The sequence below is a fragment of the Hemitrygon akajei genome, chromosome 3 (assembly GCF_048418815.1).
Source record: "Hemitrygon akajei chromosome 3, sHemAka1.3, whole genome shotgun sequence".
NCBI lineage: Eukaryota > Metazoa > Chordata > Chondrichthyes > Myliobatiformes > Dasyatidae > Hemitrygon > Hemitrygon akajei.
Genome location: NC_133126.1, coordinates 169,190,204 through 169,207,586, shown reverse-complemented (window position 1 = coordinate 169,207,586; position 17,383 = coordinate 169,190,204). Strand labels below are relative to the sequence as shown.

Genomic DNA, 17,383 nt, shown 5'->3' with positions numbered 1-17,383 from the left:
TAAATATAGAAACAAGACTGCTTTGCTAACTCAACTAGTAAATTAGGCATAGGCCTGAGCTATAGAGAGCAGTGAGTCTTGTGTATCATGCTGCATTTTGAACCAGAATGGCAGCCAAGTCACCACTGTCAGCTTCAGTGTATATTGACCAAGGAGGCAAAAGGACAGATCTTGCTGCTGATTATCTATTCATGGGAACATAAATAAGGAAGTGGAGCACAAAATATGTTGGTATTAGTGTCATGACCTTTGGACTAAGCAGGAAACGAGCAAGATCTATGTGAACAACAGCAAAGCTTCAGTACAGTTAAGTTAGAGTTCTCTTTCATTTCCTGACCTGCACCTCTTCTTTTAATTTTTCCTCCTCATTGGCACATTTCTTATGTGTCTGAAGGACCTGCAGTTCCGAGTCTTTCTTCATGTACTTCCCTTCCATGGAGGTTTTTGCTTTCATTTCTTGCACTTGGTCTTTTAAGTGTGCAATCATCTCATTTTTATTCTGGTCAGGAAAATAAAAGGCAAGAATCAGCGGTTGCATTTACTTTCCACCTCTGCAAGTATGTTGGTGTATGATCAATAAAATGAATAAACATGATACTGTTTTCCTGAACTAATCTTGCCCAGGATACAGTTGGTTTTATATTCTCAGAACCAGGCTGAAGTTTTAATTTTCATCCACTCTATCCAAATGCAAAGAATAAAGCAACATATTCTCATTTCCACAATATTTTTGTCCCATTTCTCTGTCAGACTGGTCACTTTGTTAAGACCTAGACAGATGGTTGTAATATTATTGTATTGTCACCCATTCCCTAAATATGTTTGTTTTAGGAAATAGAAAAGATTTTTAGACATTCTTAGAGATTGCATGTTTAGATATTTCTCACATGTACATCTAAACATATAGAGAAATGGATCACTTGCATCAAATCAAATAAGCAGGTATTGTGCTGGGGAGCCTGCTAGCATTGCCACACTTCCACCGCCAATATGCAAGCCCACAACTCACTAACCCTAACCATACATCTTTGGAACGTGGGAGGAAACCGGGACACACACACACAAAACCCACACAGTCACAGAGAGAACATACAAACTCCTTACAGACAGTGGTAGGAATTGAACCGCTGGCACTTCAGGGCAATCTTGAATTTCCCTTAATAAATCATCTTGTTATGAAGACAATGCAACTTATTTTGGTACTGATCTTTTATACTAATTATGGTAGATTTTTTTAAAAACTAGCTTTTACAAACAGCTGGAGCTGTTCAAAGACTATAATACCTTCTGTGTACAATTAAATTAGCAACCTTTATCTATCGTTGACTAATGAAAGTAGCATAGTTATTTTTTCTTTAACTTTACAGGTTACTCCTGATCTATGATTAAATAAAAAGAAAATCATTGGAATAATTCAATCAATCCACTAATTATAAAGTAGCTTCAATATTTTCTTAATATTTAGAAAAATAATTTATATTTTCAATTTGGAAAAACTGTTGGAAATAATATTAATTAACAAAGGCTGATGAATTACAGAGAACTTATTCAAAACCAGACCCTCTTCAGATAGCCCTTTCACCATTAATTTCCATTGCTTTTTCCCCTCCTGGTTTACCTAACTTCCCTTTTATTTCCTACAGTGCTAGTTCCTTCAACCACTCCTTGTAGCAGCAGGTTCTGCATTCTAACCACTTCCCTGTTGGATGTATTACTAGTTATCCTTTTTTTATGAAGTAGAGTTTTGGCCTTCCCCACACCACATCACCCCAAGAATTGAAAAGATTGACATCAACCTGCAGAACCTTTCAGAATCTTAATTTTTTTTTTCTCTCCTGACCTTTTTTACCAAAAGAAAGATCCCTGTCCTGTTCAATTATCCCTGATGGAATATATACTAAATTTTGATATGACCCTTGTACTTGTGCCTCTATATCTTTTATATAATAAGGAACTGAGAACATTGCACATTGCCAAGTATGATCAAAGCAAAGTTTTACACAGTATATAGAACATAGCACAGTACAGCATAGTACCCTTTGGCCCTCGATGTTGCACTCGATTGTTTTAACTTACTCTAAGATAAATTTAACATCTCCCTTCCACATAGGTCTACGTTTTTCTTTCATCCATGTGCCTATTTAAGTGTTTCTTAAATGTCCCTAATGTATCTGCCTCACCACCACATTCTACAGACCCACCACTCTCTCTGTAAAAATTCTCTCTCTGACAACCCCTATACTTTCCTCCAATTACCTTACACCCTCTTGTATTAGCTATTTACTCCCTAGGAAAAATGCATTGACTATCCACTCTATCTGTGCCTCTTATTATCTTATACACCTCTATCGAGTTATCTCTCACTCTCCTTTGCTTCAACAAGAAAAGCCCTAGCTTGCTCATCCTTTCCTCATAAAATATTCCAACTAATCCAGACAGAATCCTGGTAAATCTCCTCTGCACCCTCTAAAGTTTCAACATTGTTCCTATAATAAGGTGACCAGAACAGAACACAATATTCCAAGTGTGGTCTAATGATGGTTTTATAGAGCTGCAACATTACCAAGCGGCATTTGAACTCAATCCTCTGCCTACTGAACGTCGCCAACACACCATATGCTTTCTTAACCACCCTCTCAACTTGTGCTGCAACTTTGGGGATCTATGGATGTGGACCTCAAGATCTCTCTGTTCTTTCATACTGTTAAGAATCCTGGCATTCATTCTGTACTCCACTTTCAAACTCGACCTTCAAAAGTGATTCACTTAAGACTTTTCTCTGTTGAACTCCATCTGCCACTTCTCAACTCCATTCTGTATCATGTCTATTTCCCATTGTAATCTACAATCTTTTACACTATTCACAACACCACCAACCTTTGTGTCATTTACAAAACTTACTAACCCAGTGGTTCCCAAACTTTTATAGGTTACCTTGATTCCCAGACCACATCCCCAGCACCCTCTTTTCCCTTTCTGGGCATTACATAAAAATGATAAAGAATCTTGATTTATAATGCCCTGTGAAAGAAAATAGAGGCAAATTCATAGCAGTGACAAATAATTTCAAAAGTTATTCAAATCTATTTAAAGAAATAAAATTATTTCTCTATTTAATTACAGTGAAACAATTTTCATCAACAATTTTGGAGTGTATATTATTAGTCCAAATATTCACTGCTTCATTGCTTTTTCACTTTTCAATAAGATGGACGGGCTTGGAGCAGTGATATCAGCTTCTCAATATCAAGCTGAATGTCAGTCAGGAGTCTCAGATCCCCATGTTCAGTACTTGTAGTCTGTTTTGTTGCTTTGAAAGTAGTTGGGCGCCTGCAGTAAAACCGTGCTCCACTAGATATGATGCTGCAAAGGCATTAAAGAACATGTTGACTTTTTTCCACATTGCAGGACAGCATTCAGAGATTTCTTTCTGCAACCAAAAGTCTTGATATGATTTTTTTGAACCTCAGCTTCAGCTCAAAGGCATTTTGTAGCGAGATCAGTTCTTCCTCCATCCTTCCTGTTAATTCCTCATTACAAGTGTTCAGGGATGGATTTATTACCCAATCTGGAATTTAGATTGTTACGAATGTGCCACAACTCTGAGGGGCCGAAGGGTACAAAGTAGCCCCCTCCTTTTTGAGAATCGCAAGATCGCTATTAATTCGGGTCTGGGACCCAGGAAATGAGAGAGAGACGTCCAGAATACACAGGTTTTGGAATGTGTCCTGGCCTCAGCAAGACAAAACCACGGATAACGGCCATTGTCTCTTGGAGACGGAATTGTGTATTGAGTACTGTACTATTCATTGAGGCCCCTCAGGGAATGACCAGAGTGGGCTGGTTGAGGGATTGCATCATCCCAACCTGATTGACATCTGAGTAAGGATAAAAGAGGGTCTGGGGAACAACCCTTTAGATGCACCAGGAGAAACGTATGAGACCGGTGGGGACTTGTGTGTGTGTCCATCCTTGCCCGGATGACAAGTCTTCCACAGAATGGCCTCGCTAAAGGATGAATACGGATCAAGATCGGATAAAGGAAAGCCGGCAAGTTTCTAAAATCTGTCTCTCTCCAACCAAAAGGCTGCAGCCTGAATGAACTGAGTGATTTTTATATTTCCATCGGACAATACATTATCCCCTAGACAACGATAGAGCTATTTCTTATTGATTATTATTATACCCGCAACTTTAGATTTAGTATTGACAACTTATAGTATCTGTATGTTTGCATTGATATTATTTTTGTGTATTTTTACCAATAAATACTGTTAAAAATAGTACCATCAGACTTCAACGGACCTCTCTATCTTTGCTGATAAGTGACCCAGTTACGGGGTTCGTAACAAGATCAAGAGAAGATCCTGAAATTTCTCTGACATGTCTTTATTCAGCTCACCTAAGTGAGCACATCCTTCCTGAAGATCATCACCTGGTATCCTTTTTTTCTCTTCTAACTCAGAGAGGGTCAGAAATCAGAAACGATTGTGATGGTAAATGTTGCATTTAAATAGGGTTAACCTGGACAGAAATGTGAAGATGACTGATTTGACTTTTATAAAATTCACATCATTTCCTTGCAATTGAAGATGATTTCAATAAACTTTGCGAATAATTCTGACAAATATGCAATGTTATCACAGTTTCAAAAAGTGCATAAGACATCTCAGGCAGATTCCTTTTGGGAGCCATCTAAATTCTGTGTGCAACAGAAAATGTTGCAACCGTTCATCATTCTCATTACAAAGCTCTCAAAATAGTTGAGAATTGAGGGCATAGGATGATTTTATTTACTGCAGTATTTAGTAATTTGTGCAGCTGATCACTTGGGTTTTTGTGACAAGGTGTCTGTGAATTACTCAGTAAGTTGTAAGTATGTTAGGTACAGCTTTTTTCAAGAAAATAATGATTCCACCGTGGTGTCCTGTCATTGATGGTGCCCCAGCTGTTGCACAAGCAAGAACGTTGGTGAGTGGAATGTCTTTCTCATTGAAAAATTGCGCAACAACCTGAAATGTTGAATCCCCCTTTGTATCTGTTTCTAGTCTCCCTGCAAAAAGCAACTCTTAACCATATTTGCTTCTTCTATGAAGCGAATGTAACCAGGAGGCAAAGATTCATTACCTGGCAAAGTTGAGTCATCCAACTGCAGAGCAAATTCTGTTGTCCTAAGTATGTTGCACAATGTGTCTTCTTATTCTCAGACATTTCATCTATTCATCTTTGAACAGAGTTGTTGCCGAGAGGAATCACTTTCATTATTTGGTTTGGTGACTTATGCAAAAACATACTCAGAACCTCCCTTATTGATAGCAGAATCAGTTCTTCTCCAATTGTATGGGGGTTTCCAGATTTGACAATGGGCAATGAAATGTTGAATGAATCATGCAAACCATCACTGTTTGTTGGGAAGTGCTGGGAAACAGGTTTTGAAGTGTTCTCTGTTTCTGTAAGTTTTCACAAAGTGACTGAAAATAAGCCAAATTCTTGTTTGCTTTATCAGAATGTACTCTCCTCAAACGTTCAAGGAGCCTGGACAGTTCATTGCCTCACTTGGAAAAACATTTTCACACAACAGACATATTGGCTGCTGTTAGTTGCTTGGTGCTGGTATAAATCCATTTTTGACATATTCCACACTATACTGTCCACACTGCCTTTTCGCATGGTCTGCTTCTGCCATTTGCATTATGGATTAATGGCCATGGTCATTCATCTATTGTTTAAGACAACCCCAAGCACTTTGATGAATAAAGGGGAGAGTTATGATGTCATCATAGCTCAGGCAAAACCTGACTCTCTACCCGAAGGTACATAAAGTGGGGCAGCGATATCTCAGTTGGGCCATGGACTAGAGAAATGCGGTCAAGATCATTTGAAAGAGCAGATCTGAACATTATCCCATTGAATGCCATACTCTAATTCACGGGAATTATGTCACTGCATGATTAGATCATGGGAATCGTACTAGCTAATATTTTATTACAGTAGTGAATGGCAATAATGTGCAGAGATAATACGATTTATTCAGTCCAAATTTCTCATTATGTGCCAAATACAGAACTGTCATATTGCTGTCCAACATCCATAATGTGCTTTGAGCAAAGTCTAAAAGAATGGTGGGCTAGCAAGAGATGAGGTGATTACATGATCATTGTAATCAATTATTAGGTACTGAGGATCAAATGCTTATAATAAGCAACTCATTTCTTAAATTAAGCCTATAATCCTTCAGCTGCCCCCCTTGCCCCACCAGCCCCTTTATCATCGCCTCCTTCCACTACCCCCATGGGGGAGATATTACCCACTATGGGAACCACCGTACTAACCAACCCATCCTTCCACTTCCTCAACCAAGTCATTTATTTAAAAAAAAAAATCACGAACAGCAAGGCTCCCAGAACAGATCCCTGTGGAATACCAATGGTTACCAAACTGCAGGCAGAAGGTGCTCCATCTATTACCACCATCTGCCTTCTGTGAGCAAGCCAATTCTGAATCTGTGCAGCCAAGTTTCCCTGGATCCCATTCCTCCTGACTTTAAGAATGAGCCTACCATGAAGATCCTTGGCAACAGCTTACACCATATCCACTTCTCTACCTTCAACAATGTGTTTTGTTACTTCCTCAAAGAATTCAATCATGCCCATCTCAAAACCATACTATCTCTCATCAGGCTATGTTTCTCCAAATGCTTGATAAATACTTTCTAAGAATCCTCTCCAATAGTTTGCCCACCACTCATGTAAGACTCACTGGTCTATAATTGCCAAGATTATGCTTATTACCTTTCTTGAACAAAGGAATAACATGTTCCATCCTCCAATCTTTTGGTACTACCCTTGTGGCCAGTGGGGACATAAATATCATTGCCAAAGATGTCTTCCCTTATTTACCTTAGTAACTGGGGTATAGCCCATACAGCCCTGGAGACTTGTCTATCCTCTGTCTTAATGTTGACATGTTCCTGCATATTAGCCTGTTCTATGCTGTCCTCACATTTGTCAAGGTCCCTCTCACTGATGAATACTGAACCAAAGTATTCATTAAAGGCCTCCCCTACCTCCTCTGACTCTTGGCACATGTTTCCTCTTTTATCCTTGATGGGTCCTACCCTCACTCTAGTCATCCAACCGTTCTTCCTGTACATGTAGAATGCCTTGGGGTTTTCCTTAATCCTACTCGCCAAGACCTTCTCATGTCCCTTTCTAGCTCTCTTAAGTCCCTTCCTGGTTATCTAATAACTCTCAAAAGCTTTATCTGATCCTTGTTTCCTAAAGCTTAAGTATGCTTCTTTCTTCCTCATGACGAAATGTTCCACATTTCTTGTCAACCATGGTTCCTTCACTCTATCATCTTTTCCCTGCCTCAGTTGAACAGACATATTCAGAACTCCATGCAAGAGCTCCCTAAACAAATTCCACATTTCCATTGTGTTCTTCCTTGAGTACATTTGTTCCCAAGCTACACTTCCAAGCTCCTGCTTAATAGCATCGTAATTCCATACCGTGTGTTACCTGACCAGGTTCATTACCTATTAACAACTTCTGTCCATCTAAACCTTTTGCACTAAGGAGATGCCAATCAATATTAAGGAAGCTGAAGCCTCCCATGATAACAACCATTATTTTTGCACCGTTCCAGAATCTGCTTCACAAACTACTACTCCATGTCCCTCTTGCTATTGGAAGGTCTATAGAATAGTCTCAATAGAGTCATGGTTCCCTTACTGTTTCTGACTTCCACCCACACTGACTCAATAAACAACCTCTCTACCACATCGCCCCTTTCTGCACCCGGGATTCTATCCTGAGTAGGCCTTGGGAGGTAGGTAAAAGAGATGGAGGAGTGCTTTATAATCAGGAATGGTATCACAACTACAGAAAGGGAGGATGTTGTGGAGATGTTGTTACTGGAGTTCTGAAACATCTAAACCCGGAACCATTCCTGCCCTTGTGACAGCCGAGTATGTGAGTATACATGTATTGTATACTGTACTCATGTGTATAGTATACATGTTTAATATAATTTCACTGCTTTTCAATATCTCCTATTGATGACTTAAGCCACCATATTTTAGAGTCATTAAATATTACTAACTTTAATTGGATCAATACAAACTTATTTTGTAGTACTGATGCTGATGCTAAATTAGTATTCCATGAGGATTGACGCTGTTAGCACACTAAAATTTAGTGCAGGAGATGAATGCATGCACTAAAGCCCTTGAAAACTGGCATACTGTGCACAAACATGTACACGGGTATATCCCTCTTGAAATTCTAGTCATATCACTACCCACAATGTCCTAACAAAGAACAATTTCACAACCAGGGAATTTATGGCCTTCCAATTCTTCCTACGAAAATGTATCTTAAAACCTATCTGCATTTAAAAATGTTTGCCAATTACCTGTGATTTTTAAAAATTTATTAACAGCTAAATATTTTGCTGTATATTCTTTTCAGAACTAGCTGTACCACACTTAATACATCGGCAAGTTAGAAATTATACCTCTTATTCGAATTGAAAATGCAAAATAGACCTTTGTAATGTCAGATAATAAGGAGCTTTGAAACCTGTTGTTCTGCCTCCTTTTCTTTCTGTAAATTTTGCAGCTGATTTCTCAGAGCTTTGACTTTCCTTCTGCCTTCTTCTTCCCTGTTACATGTATATCAAAAAGTGAGTACCACAAGCCATGGCAACATATACCATTAGCCACAAATGCATGTGGCAATTCATTGTTTAACCTTTGAAGTTTTGGTAAGACTAAAATAAATGTTTAAGATTTAGAGTTACTATAATCAGTAATCCCAATAACCAGGCCCATACCACATTTTGGATTTTGGTTAGCACGATCAACTTTACTGCATGTGCAAATCGGAAAAGCAGTTTTGAAGTGCTTTTTGGCTTCAGAGGAGGGGTTCCCAACTTGGAGTCCACAGATCCCTTGTTTAATGGTAATGATAATGGTACAAGAAAAGTTGGGAAGCCCTGCTTTTGAGCAATAACATTTATCAATGTAATCCTGTGCTCTCTTCATTATCTGTTTTTCAAACAAGGAACTTACTCCTTTAATTAAAAGATGGATAGAAATATAGTTGACTATTTCAGTTAACACACAGAGCTTCTAGTCCAAGATTTGCTATGAGAAATATGGCTGTTTGTTCCAGAGTCTATTGAATGGGATCTGAAAGTATAATTTACAGTTGGGAATACAGTGAGTCAGTCAATCGGAGAGTAAAATCTGTTCATGTTGACATTCAGGTAGACATTAAGACAATCATTGATAACAGGGCTCACCTGATGATGGCATTTTGCATGTTGATTTTTTTCTGTTTCTCCTTCTCAATCACATCCAGTAGAGTCAGGAAAGTTCCTGATACATGCAACTCTTCCAGGGTATTAGTAATCACATCTAAAGCAAATTGTCTATTAAGAGAATAAAAACTAGTAATAGTTTAATAATCAGGAATATATTGGTCTAAAATAAACAAGTCCATGTTATATTTAATTTCTAAATTATAGTTTAAACAGATAGTGAAATAAATTAAACTATTAAGCCTATTTTAAATATGTCTTTTTACCATTGCCACTGTAATAGAACAAGGTAGACTTAAAATAAATAAATGGATCAGAACAAAAATGCTAGAGACACTCCGCAAGTCAAGCAGCACCATGGAAAGGAAAAGAATTCTAGTTTCATTAAATGGTGACTGACATGTTGTTTCCAGCATTTTCTGTTTTTATTTCAGAATTCCAATATCTGTAGCTTTTATTTTTAAACTTGTCACATGTATCAATATGGCATGATGTTGAGAAGCAAATCCTGTTGGTTAGTTATGTAGATTCTGCAGATGTTGGAAATTCAGAATACGCACACAAAACGCTAGAGGAACAGGCAGTACCTATGGAGAGGAATAAACAGTTGGTATTTCAGGCCAAGACCCTCCATCAGGGCTCATAAGGGTCATCAACCCTTCATCAGGTTAGTTAAGTCGAAAGGATGCTAACTGCAAAGAATAAACTGAAACAGAATTGTGTTTAACATTTACAGATTGTGAAATCAGGGCACCAGCTTTGACCAAGGTACTATCCTGAGATTTGATAGAGGTATACAAAATTATACCTCTGAGATTTCAATCATGCCCATCTGAAAACCACACAAAATTTTGAGGGTATTGATAGGGTAAATGCAAGCAGGTTTTTTCACTGAGGTTAGGCGAGACTGCAACGTGAGGTCATATTTTCTGTGCTGGGTGCCCTAGTGCTGCAGGTTATATTTGGATGTTAATTGGGCAGAGATTTTGGACAAAGTGGGAGTAATTTAGGAGAAATTGGGAGCAAATTGGGCAGAAGTTCTTCATAGAGAGATGGCAAATCTTTGTAATTCTCTACTCAGAAGAGACAGTAACTGTTCATAAAAACAGAGTTCAACAGATATATGAAATTAAAAGAATCAAAGGATTTGTGGACAGGTGAGGGAAATGGAGGTGTTGTAGAAGAGCAGCTATGATGTTGATGAAAGGTGAAGCAATCTGAAAGGGTCAGACAACTTTCTCCTGCTCACAGTATTATGTTCTTATTAATTCTTATATTTATAAACAAAAATATAATTGGTACTTAAAATGTTTGTCGCCGTGATCTCACCTGTCAGTTTGAACCTTGGCCAGATTATCAGCACTAAGTGGACTCTGTTTCAGGGATGTGTTGAGGAGCTGACTACTCCTCTTCAGGTCTGCTGCAGTTTCTTGGATTTGCTCTCTCAGCCCCATCAACTGGTCTGTAGGAAGTCTTCCAGCCTCCTTGTCCTGTGACCTCAGAGTCAGAAGATCCTGACGTTTTGACTCCGCTTGTTTCTGACCCTTGAGTATCAGGTCAATTTCATTCCTGATATACTGGAGATGAAAAATGTGAGATTTTCATTCAGAGTAAAAAAAAATTCTGTAGCACTCAGGATTTTCAAAATCTTTACAATTTTAAGGAATATAATTTATAATTTAAAATTTTATTGATATATGGAATATCATCTGGTACACTACACACTTTAACAATGTGATAATGCCACGTGTATTTTGCAGACATAAAAACATTTAAGCCAGAACTGCAAGATTCTTATTAACTTGTCCTCTAGTCCTGATGAAGGGTCTCAGCCCAAAACAGCGACTGTACTCATTGCCATAGATACTGTCTGGCCTGCTGAGTTCCTCCAGCATTGTGTGTGTATTGCTTGTGTAACGCTTACGCGATCGGCTGGTGTATGTCTAAGGAAAAATTCATCCACCCGCCAAACTGCGCCTACCGTATACGTGGATGCTGTGAAATACACGCTAATACAAACTCACACACACAATATCAAGCACACACCAGGTACACTTTATAAATCTTACTAGAACTAAGTGATTAATAATGATACAATATATATGAAGGGAAAGAAAATAAAGAAAAGGTGCCAAAACTTATCAGAGTTCAGTAAATTAGTGCACATCATTGGAGCTCAATCATCGAATCCCCCAGCCACTCTTTGATCTTCTCCGACCTCCACGACCCGCGCACCTGGGACCACCCTCGGTGATCGACCAACAGTGCCGCACCCGTCCACCATCCTCGCCATCTTCTTCCCGACTCCCCAAAAAGACCCAGCTCCCAGACCCACAAGAGAAAATAACATCTAACCCAATTGGTTAACAAAATAATACAATCCCCGTTATCAGTAACTTTAACACAAACAAGCTTCAAGAATGCTCTGCAAGAAAAGCACTCCCTCACCAGTTAGCATAACAAAGAAGCCACTTTGATTAACACACGCAGTACACTCTCCCTCCACCAACAAAAGTCACGTCCTCATGACATAACAGAGTTCCTCAATGTTTCTTGCAAAACACAAAACCCAACCCAGGTGCAGAAAGCAGTGCCATAACTGCCCAGGGCGGTAGAGATCACACTCAGTTCTCCTGGCACTGCATATGTCAACCGCTCCAGGGGGTGCCTACTTCTCTGAGATCTCCGTATCCCCTCTGGCGTCCCTTCCACCTCAGACACACCAGGTCTACCTGTCGGACCCTCACTCTCTCCCTCACTGGGATACCCCCCTCACCTGAGAACCCTCTGTCTCGTGTTCGGGTTTCACCCTCTCTCCCCCCAATGCCGGCTGCATCTCAGTTTGCCCGTCAACACCCTCCCTCCTCTCACCTAACTCAGTAGGGGAAGGGCCAGGAGCCTCCTCTTCTGGTACTGGGGAATTAGCGAATGGAAACAAGGGCCACACATCTGAATCGTTGTCTTCTGAATCGGTATCCCTTTCCGGGGTGAGGACCAGTCCTGTCTCTTCCACAGCGGGCTCTTCCCTCACCCTGCACCCTCGCAGAGTCCTCTTACTAGGCGTAACCTCCCCCTCGGGCTCTTTATCCACCTGTGCTGCTTGACCCAGAGGCAACAGGTGGTTCTAATGGACAGGCCCCTTCCCATCCTCAGGTTTCACCTGGTAAACAGGTAGATTTGGCATCCAGCTCTCTACCACATGGGGGTGGCTGCCCATTGATCCGCCAAATTGTGCTTACCGGGTAGTCCTAGATTCCGTATAAGGACCCGGTCACCCGGCAATAATTCAGCGAACTTCACTTTCTGATCATATCTCCTCTTATTCCTCTGATTCTGCTTGGTGGCCACCGCCTCAGCCAATCGTACGCCCTTTTCAACTCTCTCCTCATATCGGACACCTACTTCAGGTAGGGCTTCACAGGTAATTCACCCGCCTCAGTCCCAAAACACAAGTCAATGGGCAACCTCGCTTCCTGCCCAAACATCAGATAATAAGGCGAGTTCCATGTAGCGTCATTGCGAGTACAATTGTAACAGTGAACCAAATGCCCAATGTGTCAACTCCACTTACTTTTCTGACCAATCTCCAGCATCCCGAGCATATCCAACAGTGTCCGGTTAAACCTCTCGGGCTGAGGATCCCCCTGCGGGTGATAGGGGGTGGTCCTGGATTTCTCAACCCCAAGCATAGTCAGTAATTCATGGATAAGCCGGCTTTCAAAGTCCAGTCCCTGATTACTATGGATCTTCCTGGGGAGGCCATAATGAACAAAGTACTTCTCCCATAATACCTTCGCCACTGTAATCGCTTTCTGATCCTTAGTGGGAAATGCCTGAGCATATCGAGTGTAGTGATCCGTGATGACTAAGACATTCACGGTGTTGCTGGTGTCTGGCTCAATAGACAGGAAATCCATACACACCAGGTCCAGGGGTCCCACACTCTGCAAGTGCGACAAAGGAGGCAGGGTCTTCCTCCGGATGCAACGACTGCACTTCTTACAGTATTCTTCAACCTCCCCCCTCATCCGGGGCCAGTAGAACCTGTCCTTGAGTAATCCATAGGTCTTTTCCATCCCCAAGTGCTTGGAATCATCGTGCAGTGCCCGGAGCACAGTCTTCTGATACTTCTCAGGCATGACCAGCTGCCAATGCCAGGGATGGTCCAGAGGCACCGTGACCCGGTACAAGACGTTTTTCTTCAATTTTAACCGAGGCCATTCCTTCAATGACAGAGAAGTTTTGTCTTCTCTGCCCACGCCACATCCCCCTTCTCCACCGCGCTCCGCACAGTGCCAATGCCTGGGTCATTTCGCTGAGCAGCTGTCACTTCCCCCGGACTTAGTTCTAGTAACTGTTTAGTCTTCAGTGCAGTCAGGTCACAGTAAACCTGGGGCAGGGCGTCATCAAAAGCCCCCAAGGGGTCCACTGCTCGCTCCAGCCTCCCCCTTCCCTCGGCCTTCACGATGATAGCAAACTGACACAAGGTTTTCACTCCAGGGGCAGGAATGCTCTCCCATTCCCCGTCCGTCTCCGGTTCCCCATGCTCCCAACGTGACAAAGCATTCGCATCAACATTCCTGCTTCCCAGCTGGTACTTCAGGCTGAAATCATATACCGACAAAGCTGCCAACCACCGATGCCCTGTGGCATCCAGTTTCGCCGAAGTCAGGATACAAGTGAGAGGATTGTTATCTGTTCTCACCTCAAACTTGGCTCCGTATAGGTAGTCGCTCAACTTGTCCACCACTGCCCATTTCAGCGCCAGGAACTCCAACTTGTGAGTGGGATAGTTTCTCTCAGATGGCGACAAGCTTTAGCTGACAAACACCACCAGTCTCAATGCGTTGCCCTGTTCCTGGTACAGGACAGCCCCTAGACCCTCTCGGCTGGCATCAGTGTGCTTCTGGGGATCGGCAAAAGCCAACTCCGGGGCCTGAGTCAGCGCCCTTTTCAGAGATTGAAACGCCTCCTCACATTTATCATCCCATCTCGATCTAAAAGGCTCCACCGGGTTCCAGCATCCTCCTGTGTCTTGCCCTCGGTCCCCTTTCCTTTTCTTCCCCACAGGTGGATAGCCACACAAGAGCTGGGTCAACGGGTGACACATTTTAGCGTATCCTTTCACGAATCACCGGTAATACCCACAGAACCCCAAAAATGAGTGTAGAGCATTCACCTTCTGGGGCTTTGGCCAGGTGGTCACGGCGTCTATCTGAGCCGGATCCGTATCCACTCCCTCTCACGGAATTATGTGGCCAACATAGCCGACCGACGACTTACAGAACTGGCATTTGTCCAGGGAAAGTTTCAACCCTTCCTCCTTAAGCCAGCTTGACACCTTCAATAGCCTCTCCTCATGTTCCTCCAAAGTAGATCCAAACACTATCAAATCGTCCAGACACACCAGCACCTCGAGCAGGTTCATATCCCCCACAGTCCTCTCCATGAGCCTCTGGAAGGTGGCTGGGGCTCCCAAAATGCCTTGGGGCATTTGTTCGAACTGAAAGAACCCGAGCGGGCAGATAAAGGCTGTCTTCTCTTTATCAACCTCACTCATCAGGATCTGGTAATACCCACTCCTCAAGTCCAGCACACTGAACCACTTCGCTCCACTCAGGCAGGCCAGCGTGTCTTTGACCCTTGGGACGGTATACTGGTCAGGGACAATTCGCCAACTCAAAGTCCTATAGTCCACACACATGCGTACCTTTCAGTTCTTCTTCCGGGCCACCACAGTGGGGTCGCAAAGGGGCTTCGGGACTCAGCAATGATTCCAGCTTCCTTCAACTTGCACAAGTGCTGCCGCACGACTTCCACATCTGCAGGGGCCAGTCGCCGTGACCTCTCTCTGAACGGGGTGTCCTCAGTGTCAAGCAGGTGAGAAACTGCTAGAAAATTCAGCAGTTAAATGAACAAGGAGGCAATTAAAAGAGAGAGAGGACTCTGACTTGGTTTTGATAACACTTTTAATTGTGACCTTGAGAGAGAGAGTACGGCGCCAGCTGAGACACAAGCTAGGAAGTCACCATGGTAACAGCTCAGAGCGGTTGAGCTAACAGACAGCTAGAATTTCGAATGGATTATAAAAAGTTGAGGCTTTTAGTCTGATAGCGGCAGAGGAGACACAACATGGGAGGATTGCGGAAGCTACCCGAGAAACCACTGGAGGAGTTTAGACCACCACGAGGGTGGAGGCCACGGACCGATTAATTTCAACCTGTGATTACCAGTGTGGGTAAGAGCTTGCCTGTGGGGGTCTGCTGGTGGTGACCCTGTGCCGTGGGTTAGTAGACCGTTCCCGAGAAGGGGCTCTGTCCACCTGTGTCTGTGTGGGGTTCACACAAAGTGACTCTAAAGACTTTGGAAGCAAGAATAACTAAAGTGACCCTCCTCCCCACAGCTGTAGCACACTCTTGGCCGCTCACAGTCCCGCTGGAAATGCCCCTCTTTCCCACAGTTAAAACACACACTACCCACCGCTCCTCCTTTCCCAGGACGCCCGCCACTCCCAGCCCACTGTGCAGGTCATCCCCAGAGGGGGTACTCTCCCTGTCCTTCCCCTCAAACAGGGACCCCTTGGGTGTCTTGGTCCTCTACCCAGCCACCACTTCCTGTACCGCTGAGGATCGCTCCCAGTGGCCCGAGCCCCTTTTCCAGCCCAACGCTCTCTCTTCTTCCCACACCTCTCTAATCAGCTGCCCGAATGATGGAGGGGGCCCTTTTTATAAGACTGCCGGAGACTCCATGCCACCATGTCCTCCTCCAGGGAACCACTGAATATCTGACTCATCCTCACTCTCACCAAGTCATGCGCCTTCACTACACCCCGGCGCCGCAACCCCGTAAGCATTCTCTCCAGCCGAAATATGTATACTGAGAGCTTTTCCCCGCTTTCTTACTCCATGTGTTGAAACTCTGCTAAAAGCAGCCAGGGATCCCCTGACAGCCCAAACGCTCCCTCCAAAACTTCTAATTACTCCTCCAATGAAGCCTAGGGTTTTTCAACTTTCAACTCCTGGACTACTTTGGCCGCCGCCCCCCTCAAACTTCCCACCAATCGCTGTCTCTTCTCCTCATCCGAGCCTGGCCACTCCTCTAACAACAGGGATGTGTGTTCAATCCAGGTCTCATAGCCAACTTCCCCATCCGGGGTAGGCGTGACTCCTGAGGAAGCCCCCAGCTTCAGCCACTGCCTCTCAGCCACTCCCACCAGGGAGTTAAGGGTGGCTGCCAGCTCGGGGGCCTCCACTCTATCTGGGGGGGCAGGGCCTGGCCAATACTTCCCACTCCGAACCCCCTTTACTGGTTACTGGCACCTCTCCTGGGGGCAACTCTAGCTCCTCCTCTGGGGATTCCTCACCTTAGTCCTCCGGGAGGGTGTGGAGGCCCCACGGCCCCACCTCCCCCAGACGCTGACCGTTGCTGGCAGTTCCAACGTCCTGACGTCAGCACTCACACGAACCAACACCTAGCTTGCCTCCATCTCTTTACCACACCTTCATGCCACCAGTTCTACCTGCCCATACCTTTGACCAAACTCAACCCTCGCACTAACGCACCATCCAAAATGCGAAAATCCACCCTGCTCACCACACACGCATAATTCACCGGTACGTCCTCTAAATCGCACACCAGTTTACAATCTTATCTCGATCCATCTCCGCACTACAGGACATGCGCGAATTACACAGCTACTGACAATTCAATCTGAGACGAGCACCCCACAAATGTAACACTTTTGTGATCGGCCAGTGTATGTCTAAGGGAAAATTCGTCCACCCGCCAAACTGCACCTCCCGTATACGTGGATGCTGTGAAATACATGCTAATACAAACTCGTACACACAATATCAAGCGCACACCAGGTACGTTTACAGAATACACTTTATAAATCTTACTAGAGCTAAGTGATTAATAATGATACAATATATATGAAGGGAAAGAAAATAAAGAAAAGGCGCCAAAACTTATCAGAGTTCAGTCAATTAGTGCACATTGTTGGAGCTCAACCATCGAACCTCCGGCCACTCTTCACTTTTCTCCGACTTCCACGACC

General features: G+C 43.1%; 1 protein-coding gene across 2 annotated transcripts in view; it reads right to left on the bottom strand.

The window, feature by feature from the left end:
• The window catches only part of iqcg (IQ motif containing G), a 59,807-nt gene that overhangs the window by 15,293 nt on the left and 27,131 nt on the right, over positions 1-17,383 (bottom strand). For both annotated transcript variants that reach the window (XM_073041278.1, XM_073041279.1), the window contains 4 exons: positions 10,654-10,901; positions 9,307-9,435; positions 8,583-8,664; positions 338-499 (listed from right to left, as the gene is read on the bottom strand). In XM_073041278.1, coding sequence (XP_072897379.1) covers positions 338-499; positions 8,583-8,664; positions 9,307-9,435; positions 10,654-10,901 — 621 coding nt within the window. The remainder of the gene's footprint in view (positions 1-337; positions 500-8,582; positions 8,665-9,306; positions 9,436-10,653; positions 10,902-17,383) is intronic.